The 11573-nt window shown below is 33.9% G+C and overlaps 1 protein-coding gene across 1 annotated transcript in view; it reads left to right on the plus strand.

Moving 5' to 3' along the window:
- LOC111706004 (protoporphyrinogen oxidase) overlaps positions 1-11186 on the plus strand; it is a 12491-nt gene extending 1305 nt beyond the window's left edge. The window contains exons 4-18 of the mRNA XM_023478739.1: positions 1104-1206; positions 2174-2246; positions 3049-3128; positions 3376-3461; positions 3892-4020; positions 5394-5482; positions 6175-6258; positions 6882-6979; positions 7400-7471; positions 8231-8311; positions 8421-8499; positions 9054-9429; positions 9912-10004; positions 10641-10716; positions 11172-11186. Coding sequence (XP_023334507.1) covers positions 1104-1206; positions 2174-2246; positions 3049-3128; positions 3376-3461; positions 3892-4020; positions 5394-5482; positions 6175-6258; positions 6882-6979; positions 7400-7471; positions 8231-8311; positions 8421-8499; positions 9054-9145 — 1066 coding nt within the window. The 3' untranslated portion in view covers positions 9146-9429; positions 9912-10004; positions 10641-10716; positions 11172-11186. The remainder of the gene's footprint in view (positions 1-1103; positions 1207-2173; positions 2247-3048; positions 3129-3375; positions 3462-3891; positions 4021-5393; positions 5483-6174; positions 6259-6881; positions 6980-7399; positions 7472-8230; positions 8312-8420; positions 8500-9053; positions 9430-9911; positions 10005-10640; positions 10717-11171) is intronic.
- Positions 11187-11573: the final 387 nt, after the last annotated feature.

The following is an 11573-nucleotide window of genomic DNA, read 5'->3' on the forward strand; positions in this document are numbered from 1 at the left end:
CGGCGCACATGTGTCTCCAGCGCCATTTCTGTTCCAAACTCATCTCCACATCTAACAAGCATTGAAGTAAAGCGATGAATGGACCATGAATCACTCACAAATATATTCAAAATGAGAATTTTTTCTCGATTCTATTCTCCCCCCCCCCTTATCCCAATTTTTAATTGTTTTTTTTATTATTAAAAACAGCTCCAGGTAGGAAAACAGTAGACATAGTTAAAACTTCAATCTCATACTATGTGTCAATATTTAAATGTTTTTATTCTTATATAAATCCAATGAGGTTGAAACTAAGGAGAGAGAGATCAACTTTTGTTTACATTGTACTCTGACGTAATAGGACAGATCAAGCCAATCTGTAAACATTAAGAAAGATTGGATTCTTGAGCAGTACAGAAAGGCCAGAATGAACAAAATTTAGTTATTAAAAGCGTAATTTCTATGCAAAGATGACCGTGTTAGATTCTTAACGGTACCCTTGAAACTTTTATCTCATCAATAATTTTGAAGATGTCGTTTTACAAGATTTATAAGTGTTTATTTTATATATGTTTTCCTGCATGATAAATGCGAAATTTACTTAGGTGGAAAAATCACAAATTAAAATTTTCAGTTTTTAAAATTATAAACATTGATATCTAATTCATGCTTGATCAGACAAAGCTTTTAACGGCACTGTTGTGAATCTGGAATTGTCATCAGTATATGGAGAGTCACTTGAAATTACAATTACTGTGCTGAAAACTTTAGAATGGGATATCCTTACTCCCAATCGGTTAATTAATCTGGAGATCAATAACAAGGAGAGAACAAGCATTATTCAATCTGGAGATTAAGAAAAAGAGGAGATCAAGCATTGATCTCGATATCCACCATTCTAAAGTTTTCAGCTCTGTCCCTTTAACTTTTTATTGTTAAAAAACCACTATAATCTATTTGCAGAGCAGTATTTACTCTTCACATGTCAAAGTAGAATATAAACCACCCCTTGACTCTCTCCCTCAACTTATTCTAGATCCCTCGGATAAATCTCTTTAATTGAAGGGTCACTTGAAATTTGAACAACAGTCCCTTTAATATATTTTCGAAGTGTTCTATTGTAGAGTTCGGTCTGTGAAGCTAGGAGAACCATCAACTATAAACCGAATGGTCTACGTAAACGGAGAATTGTATAAACTACCTTCAACCCTCATTTCTCTTTTCAAGTAAGTAGAATGTTCAAAATTTTCAGCATAATATTTTCTAAGGTTTGTTTTCGCAAAATTTAAATATTGAGAAAGATAATTAAATAATTAATGTTCAAAATTGTTTAATGTATATATATAGATGTTTCGCGACTGTGCGAATTCCCTTAAGACCTAATGAAAGTTTGCTAAGTACCGTGCGGTATTTCTCCGGATTGGATTGTAAGATCTCCTCTTTCGATCGCTCTCCATGATAAAAGAATGAACAGGAGAAAGCTCCGAATCTTTATTCAACCAATCTTCGATCTAACAAGAGAAAAAACTTTATTACTTCCACAGGAAAAAAAGCTTTTGAGCCGATCAAGCCATTACAATAACCAAGAAAATCAACTCAAGCATTAAAAAACTGTGGGACGAAGCAATACATTATAAATCATCCATTGAGAAACATAAATATACAATATTCATACATATAAAAAGAATATTTACCGCAGTGATCCTCGAATTATTGGCACGGATTTATATATACTATCGTTTTACAACTACTAAATACGAGATCAGTCCGCTTCCAGGAGAGAATACCGCGCATGCGTAGATGAGCAGAATACAGTTTCCAAAACTAGTTCTTCCGACACTTTTCTGTACAGATATATTCAGGGTAACCTCAGAAGTTTACAGGGGCGTCACATAGACTTTACTCACGCAGCATGGCTCGCGTAACAATAGATTATAGATATAGAAATTGAAAAATTAAGGTAAAGGATAGAGCGTCAATGACAGAACTCTATCCACCAAACTTTAAATTTCGGTGTTCGTATTAAATCGTCTATCCCTGTCACCAATAAACCTTTGGCCTTTGAAAGAAATGAAGAGATAACTATCCAACGTCTAAGATTGATCCGTCCAAAGGTTTTCAATTTAAAAGTTTCCCCTTAAACTTGATGAAATTTTAATCCAAAAACATTATATTTTGATGATTTTACTAATCTTCTGTGGTACTAAGGTTTGGAGAAGATATTGCTCAGTATGCTGTTGATCCGTTGGTCAGAGGAATATGTGCAGGTACCTAGACTCCAATCCCACCTCTCTCACCTTTCATCAGTACCTCATTAATCCCCCACACTCCCCCAGTCTCCATACCCCTCTTTGATCAGACATGATGTTTAGTTTTAATCTAAACACACGATTAAAATGTTATGGACTGTCACAAATTCTAGCAGTCATTCTCCCTTTTCTCACTACCTCCATGACCCCCCCCCCCCTTCCCCCTCCTTTATCAGGTATGATGGTCAGTTATCTAAACACTTGATTAAATAAGGTATGGTCAATCACCAACAGTGTTAACGAACGTCATCATTATTCTAAGGGCTACAGTAATACATAGATGATTCACAAATCACAAGGTTATACTTTTTCAACTTTACATTACTTTACCTCACAAACTTTGGTTTTATTTGGGTATTCTACCAGAACAAAAGTAATCAGAACTTGTATGAAAAAGGCAACTAATGAGATTCTACTCACAGTAGAAATAAAATTAGATTTTTAAAAGGAATCTATCAGGTCATACAGGTGTTAGGTGAAAAGCGTTTATGACTTTACTTAATAAGTCTCTTCACATTATGTTGATAGTCCTTTTATGTTCTCTCAAGACCACTGTACAAAGTACTTATAATGTCACTTGCTTTAAAACTCAGCTTTACCTTGAGTTTTCTGGATAAAAGTCAACGAACTCGACTTTGAATCTTATCGCCGGACTAAGCACATTCCCTTGGTTCTTCCAGGGGTTCACGAGTTATGATCGGACATCCAAACAGACAAACTGAGATTACTACTTTATTTATACAAATTTTATTGTTTGCAGGGAACTCCAGAGAGATCAGTGTACATTTTATAGCCAAATATCTTCACGAGTTAGAGCAGTCTAGTGGTTCTGTTTTAAAGGTGAATATATAGATTATTAATCTGTTATGTGTGGGACCTGACATGTCTCCAAGGGTTGATATTTTCCTGGTGAAGGTTGACAACTTACATGTGTTTTTTTGTATTTTAAGATGGAATTTTTTATTGCGTTTATTTTTTCGATGATTTATTGACAGCAAGAAAGTTTAGAAAGAAAGGCCCTAAAAGCCTTTATTTAAATTGATAAAGAAAAAGACTAAATTTCGGTAAGTAAAAAAGTTTTTTTCAGGGTTACTTGAAGGATTATTTCAAGAATAAATTGTTCCCAATACCAAAGACGAAAGAAGAAGAATGTGATTTGGTTAAACTTGCCAGGTACGGTAGGGTACAATGCAGTACAATTAAAATGGACGATACAGTATAATTCTGTATGGTTCGGTACAGTACAAGAAGATAGTACGGTAATGTTTCGTGTCATCATAGAAGAACATACTAAAAAGTCCTCAAACACTTCATGTGTTCGAGGGAAGAATATTAGTCATTTTAATGATTTTAGATGATGAGGGGGGGGGATAGGGGGTTGAAAAATTAGACAACAAAAATTATTTTTTTCCCCACCAAATACATTAATTTTCCGCAATTCCGCGAATTAAACCTTTTAAAAAACGGGCAAACATACATGGGAAAAATATTACTTAAAAAAAGGGGGGGGGAAATAATTTTGTGAGAAAATATACAATCCAGATGTAAGTGATAATTTTTGGATAACGCTTATATTTGGTTTTATTTTACCCTTGACTACTAGGAGTGAGCATTGGTCTGTCTGGGGCCTGGAGAATGGTCTGACTACTCTCACGGAGGCCTTGAAGGATAAACTGCTCAAGCTCGGTGTCGAGATATTCACGGATTACAAGGTTCAAGACCTTTATTTCAGGTTAGAACAAAAATGGCAAATCAAATATATAAAGGAGATTTTGCCACAAGCTTAAATTTTCTGATACCTATATTTCTGTAACCGGATAGTTTAAAAGTTAGATAATTTGATCTAACAGAATTTATAGTTTCAAATATCTAAGGTCTACGACAAGGGGTTGAAAAGATGAATTCCTTTATCTCAATCATGTATCATACATATTTATTATGTATGGCCTGTTAATAGTGCTTGAGACGTGGAGCAATTCAATAAAGTAGGGCTTTCAACCGTATTTGAAAAGGGGGTGGGACATGGTCCTCTTTTTAGGGGCCCATATCTAACTTGTTTTCAGAATACATTTCCGTATGTTTGCATGTTCCTAATGTGAAAGTAAAAGTTTGAAAAAATGATTTAGTACGTATATTCTAAAATTTGCCTGTAATGTATGTTCTTGAACTTTTTCTTTAGAGGTTTTTCTTATGTATCTTAAAACGTTGCGTTTTTATATTCTTAATCGGTTTCCTGTTATTTATTCCTAAATGTTTTCCTTTTATAATAATAATAATAATAATAATCGCTGTCAAACCTTCAATCTAGGTTTTAGGCTTGAGCTCCCTCCGTTTAAGTTCCAATGAATCAACCCAGCTGAGTGTAAATATACTCCTAAACGGTTTCCTTTTATACATATTCCTAAACGTTTTCCTTTTATACATATTCTTAAACGTTTTCCTTTTATGCATATTCTTAAACGTTTTCCTTTTATATATATTCTTAAACGTTTTCCTTTTATACATATTCTTAAACGTTTTCCTTTTATATATATTCTTAATTACGTTTTTCTTTTATACGTATTCTTAAACGTGTTCTATTTATACGTATTCTGAAACGTTTTCCTTTTATACATACTCTTAAACGTCTTCTGTTTGCATCATTCAACGATTTCTTTCTATATCCTTGAACGTTTTCATATTATGTCCTTGAGCTTGTTTGAAAAATAGGCTTTTGGGAGAAAACAGGATGGCAGCTATTTCTCTCCTGATTTTAAACTAAAGTTCGGTAGGTGAATGAGGCGTTGTGGTGTAAGAGCCTTAATTTATTTTTATTTTTTATAAATCTACAAGCCTGAAATTGAACTCATTGAATCGGAAATAGTACCTAAATATGGTGTCAACATTGAAAATCCGATTAGAAACAAGTCTGTAGACCCTTGTACAAAGTTGTGCAAACGGATATTATCATTGACATTTTTAGATCTACAAGCCTATAATTGTTGGGCTCATTGAATTGAAATTGTACGTAGATTTTAAAAAATGGCTTCAATATTGAAAATCAGATTAGAAACGAGTCAGTAGACCCTTCTTCCCCGTTTGTTTTGAGACGCCCTGTTTATATAGAAAAGAAGTGTGTATGGTGAATGGAAGTATACCCTGTGATAAATTAACCCTTGCTCAACCAAGTTTTGCTGCTGCTCAGCTTTTGAAAGGTAGGACATTTTATTTTTTAATTTGTAAAAATTAATCAGTTGAATTTAGTTTTTGTTTAAAGTGATGACAAAGATGATTTGTAAAAATTAACAATCATGTTTGGGAGAAAAGATAAAAAAGTAAATGACGAATTTTTAGAGAAAATCGGGAAATAAATATATATGTTGTCTATAGCCAGCCAAACGGATGGACCGATTGGACTGAAATTTTTTGTGGACACTTATAGGTGGCTGGGGTGTGTCATAGGCTAAGAAAATTTGATTTTTTTTCTTTAAAATTTTGTTTCCTCAAAAATTTTTTTTATTTTTTTTATTTTTTTTCCACGGGCAACGCCGGGCCCTTTAACTAGTTTCACAGATGGCGGTTCTCCAACTTCGGGGGCTTTCAGATCTCTTTCCTGGTATTCCTAATTGAGATCTTTCGGCTATCTTTTCGGCTTAAATATTTTTTCAATATTGTTAAATAAACTAAGTTTTTTTATCGCTGATATTGTTGGGGGGATGGGGGTGGGGGATAAATGATTTTATTGGAAAATAGTTATGAAAAAATATAAAATTCTTTGCCATTTGAAATCTTAGCATTTTTCTGCTCTTTGCAAAAGCTTCAAACAAATTACCCCTCCCATTACATTAAGAACAAAAATACATTGTGAATTACAGAAAACACATTAGGTAACATTTGTTCTTGTTAGATAGCTCGCTACCCCTTGAACTGCATGAGTCTCTAGCTACTATCCCATATGTAGACGTTGCTGTGGTCAATCTAGAGTTCAAAGGTAATATCATCATGGAGGAGATTCAAGATCAGTCGTAAAGAGAGTGAGTGAAGAGGGTATTGGGTAAATCCAAATTAGATTTAGATTCGATCGTTTTTTATTCTAAATTTATATACTAGAGGAAAATTGGTTGAAAATGCTTAATGCTAAGAGCGGAGAAGTCCAGTAAATTCACGGAATTTACAGAAATATGATCAATGCGTGGCATTTTTGATCGATTGACCATTTAAGTCACTTTCTCATATAAAAAGGTTTGAAAGAAAGGGGGATAAGTCTTCACCTTTAATTCTGATCTTGTCATATAAACAGATTTAGACTTACCAGGCTGAATATTTTCCTAAAATTAATTCTCCCATCGTGAAAATTTGCTAAATTGGTGAAAATAATAAAAAATATTAGTGGACAAATATTGTTAACATCTATTAAAAATGGATGATGAAAACTGCATCTGGAATCCCGGCAATTTTTGTTTTTATTATTAGTGAATATATTGAAGAATCCTCTAGTTCCATTCAACTATCGGAACCAATCCTTATAATTGTGTTTAATTAGGGAATATATTGTAGAATACTTTAATTCCATTCAACTAATCGGAACCAATCCTTATAATTATGTTTAATCAGGGAATATATTGAAGAATCCTGGATTTGGATTCCTTGTTCCTTCCAACCAACCTGAACCAATTCTAGGCTGCATCTTCGATACTTGTACATTTAAGCAGGTCATTATTTCACTTGCAGGGCTGTACAATTTCTTGAAATCAATTGATCTCTAATTTGTATTCTGTATAATCTGTATATTTTGAATGATTGTAAATAATAATAATAATAATAATAACTTATGTATTAGCAGCTAGGTTTGGAGGAAAAAAGATATTATGATGAAAGAAAGATAAAAAAGTACTTTGTTAGAATTTAGTTATTTTGACAGATATCGCTAAACTATCTCTATAGTACTCTCTGGCTCAAATCTTGAATCACCGATTCAAAGTTCTATTAAAAGATACGCGGTTAAACCATCTCTACGCAGCTCAAATACTTCTTACAATTCATTATATCCTTTCTCAGAAATACGAGAAATTATCTAGTAAACTACAATTATTGTCAGTTCAATGATTATTAGCTGAACAATTCCTGTTAAGGGAGATAGAACTATCTTTACTGTTATGATGGGAGGCGCTTGGTTCAATTCATTGTTTAAAGATAAAACACAGGTTAGTTTTTTATTTAGGTTCTTTTCAACATTTTATTTTTATTTTATCGGATTTATTATATTTTTTGTTTGCTTTATATTCTCTGTTATCTTATGAGTTAAAGCCAGCCAAATATACCTAAACTTTTTATGCAAAGAATTATAATTTTTGCTTTGTTTGAGAAACATAACGGTTATTTATCTATGTTTAAATTAGTACACAGCAATAGAAACTGTACAGTGTTTATCTAGGATGAAGTTTAATGTACTGCTCTAGAATCTGTACAGTGTTTATCTAGGCTGAAGTTTAATGTATTACTGCACTAGAAACTGTTTAGTGTTTAGTTTGAAATTGAGTGTACTGCACCAGAAACTGTACAGTGTTTATATAGGCTGAAATTGGGTGTACAGCACTAGAAACTGTACAGTGTTTATCTAGGCTGAAATTGAATGTACTGCACTAGAAACTGTACAGTGTTATTTAGGCTGAAATTGAGTGTACAGCACTAGAAACTGTACAGTGTTTATCTAGGCTGAAATTGAGTGTACTGCACCAGAAACTGTACAGTGTTTACTGTTTATCTAGGCTGAAATTGAATGTACTGCACTAAAAACAGTACAGTGTTTATCTAGGCTGAAATTGAATGTACAGCACTAGAAACAGTACAGTGTTTATCTAGGCTGAAATTGAGTGTACAGCACTAGAAACTGTACAGTGTTTATCTAGGCTGAAATTGAGTGTTCTGCACCAGAAACTGTACAGTGTTTACTGTTTATCTAGGCTGAAATTGAATGTACTGCACTAGAAACAGTACAACGGATTCTGAAGTTCCAGGACAAGCCAACTAGATCTAAAACAAAGGTAAAAATATCCCCATATACACTTACACTTCAACCAGCTTGCGTTCTGAAATTGTTGTGGTTCCCTCTCCTGNACGCGAACACTCCCTTTAAATAAAAATTGTTTTTAGATTCTTCGGAACTGTATAGCGCAGTATACTGTGGGTCATCTAGCAAGAGTTAAAACAGCCCGGGATATAATAAACCAAGGTACTTCTCGGAATATAAAAAACCAAGGTACTGCCCGGGATATAATAAACCAAGGTACAGCCCGGGATATAATAAACCAAGGTACTGCCCGGGATATAATAAACCAAGGTACTGCCCTGGATATAATAAACCAAGGTACAGCCCGGGATATAATTAACCAAGGTACTGCCCTGGATATAATAAACCAAGGTACAGCCCGGGATATAATAAACTGATGAAATTATAAGCCATCTGGCAAATAATGGTCCACTTTTACAAAAAATATTGCGCGATGTGCGCTTTTAACGACCTGACAAATGAATGTTAACATTGAAAGTATCCAACCTTAATGGAACAATTTGATTCTACCATCTTGATACTTCATGTCTTCCTCTCTAACATGTTGATATTCATGAGGTCGTCTTTCTTTCTAACATGTTGTATTTTAAGTCGTCTTTCTTTTTAACATGTTGTATTTCAAGTTGTCTTTCTTTCTAACATGTTGTATTTCAAGTCGTCTTTTTCTCCAATGTTGTATTTCAAGTCGTCTTTCTCTCTAACATGCTGTATTTCAGGTCGTCTTCCTTTGAGTATTGTGGGGAGTTCCTACGACGGTGTTGGTATCAACGATACAATTCTCTCCGCTAGAAGATCTGTAGGAATATGAATACCATCAAGACAAAATGGATCTCTGTTTTTAATCTTCATACCATTCTCTCCGCTAAAAGATCTGTTGTAATATGAATATCATCAGACAAAATTTATCTGTATTTAATCTGTGGCTTTTTTTGTGATTCATCTTTTCGGTATTTTATCTAAAATTTCTAATATTGTTATTTTTGTTTTAAAGTTTATTTTTATAAATTTCAGATAAAAAAATTTGCAGAATGCCGGAGAATTCCGATCCTCCAGGCACTCTTCTTTATTCCCAGTCTGTTAAACCTCTAACAGGTGAGAATCACAATATTTAATCTTTTCTTATTTATAAAGAAGATAAAGGGACTGCAGACGTCGTTTTATATGACTTTCCATTTAAGAAGTTGTATGTACGATTCACAAAGCTGCCCGTTGAATCAGATTAGCAAGGAAAACATCAGTTTTTTAAGTTATTAAGTTTTGAATTCTATTGATTTTTTATTAATTCTGAAGCATAAATGCGCAAGATACTTTTATGAGAAATGGCTATTAAAAATAATGGGTTTTAGCTAGTGCTAAGGATCCATTTAATTGTGTTGCGGATCCGGATCCGATCCTGGCTCCGCAGTGGAAAAATGGATCTGGATTCGTATCTGAATCCATGTCATTAACATTTCTTTGAGATTTACGACTTTCTGAACAGTTCACAAATTTTCATTAGTTTTCTTCTGTTATTGCGGGTTTTTATGCGAAAATTTTGATAATCCATCTTTTTTGATTAATATTTTTATTCCTAGATCCATTCTTGTCTGGTTCTACTGTATCTACAGTTGAAACCTTGGCTGAGAGTATTGTTGCCGCCAATATACATTACTCACAGTCCAGCCCAGGTATAACACAATACAACTAGTTATACAATTCTATACCATTATCCTGAAAAATAATCCCCCCTCCCTCCTCTCCTTCAATATAATTTTGCCCAGTATGTTAAAAAAAATTGCTAAATTGGGAAAATAAATAATACCAAGACAAGAGAAATAATTAGATTTTTCGGGTGCTAAAAGTTGTTCAAGTTTAAGTCCAATATATTATTTACAGTCTAGTCTAGGTATATGACATCACAAAGTGGGAAATATTCTCCTAAAAATTAATCCCCACCCCCTCTAAAATAAATTTTACCCAGTTAAAGAAAATGCCAAATTATACCAAGGGATACAAAATGTTTCTGAAAGAGGACTATAACTTGCAAGATTAAGTCCAATACATTACTCACAGTCCGCTGCGATAAGGAGACGGAACGGAAAACAGGGGAAAATATTCTCCTAAAAAATAATCCTCCCGCTCCCCCTCCCATCCATCAAAAATCATTTCTACCCGCTTAATTAATTTTTTTGTTGCTAAATTTTGGGAATTTTTTCTGGGGGGGGGGGTTTAAATGAGGAATAAAAGTTGGATTATTTTTTCATGTATTTTTTTATTAGTTAAGAAAAAATACATAATTTTAACTTAAACTTCTATTTAATGAGACGAGTGCGTTTGGTTGGAGAATTTTTCTGTCCTGGCTTGTCAATATTTTAAACAGAACATCCATCTTTTAAACAGGTAACTCACTTCAATAATGATAACAATGATTTTGTCAGGGTTAAACTTAAAGGGTTGAGCGAGCATAATTTCAAGTAACCTCCAGGCATAGATGATAATGTCCGATTCACAATGGTACACAAAGATTTCAGTCAAGTGTAAATTGGATATCAAAGTTTATAATTTTGAAAATTGTTGATTTTTAATTGCGGATTCTCTACTGAAATTACGCCTCCAGTCCCTGTAAGTTTATGTACACTGACCATATGTAATAAGAAGAACCAATTTTCTTCAGCTAGACCAAGCGCCAAGTAAGTGGTACGTGGTTCAATTACTGATCTGTTCAATAAATATGGTCTCTGTTAGATTTTCTTTCAAATTTAAAAAAAGTTTTTTTTTAGAAAATAATCTAGCTTGTTGAAATTTACAGAATACACTAGAAAACATTTTTCACTGAAGAATTTATATATTGTTAGATCTAACGAGAGAACNACAGAGACAGAGACAGAGACAGAGACAGAGACAGAGACAGAGGCAGAGACAGAGACAGAGACAGAGACAGAGACAGAGACGGAGACAGAGACGGAGACAGAGGCGGAGACAGAGACGGAGACAGAGACGGAGACAGAGATGGAGACAGAGATGGAGACAGAGACGGAGACAGAGACAGAGACGGAGACAGGGACAGAGACGGAGATTGAGATGGGGAGACGGAGATGGAGATAGGGAGACGGAGATAGAGACGGAGACGGAGACGGAGACAGAGACGGAGAAAGAAAGAGAAAAAAGGAAAAAGACAGAGACAGAAAAAGATGTATACAAGGGCATGGAAAAAATAAAACAAGGACAATTAAATAAGGGGAAGAGATTTAAGATTG

Source organism: Eurytemora carolleeae, unplaced genomic scaffold, assembly GCF_000591075.1.
Source record: "Eurytemora carolleeae unplaced genomic scaffold, Eaff_2.0 scaffold200, whole genome shotgun sequence".
NCBI classification, from domain to species: domain Eukaryota; kingdom Metazoa; phylum Arthropoda; class Copepoda; order Calanoida; family Temoridae; genus Eurytemora; species Eurytemora carolleeae.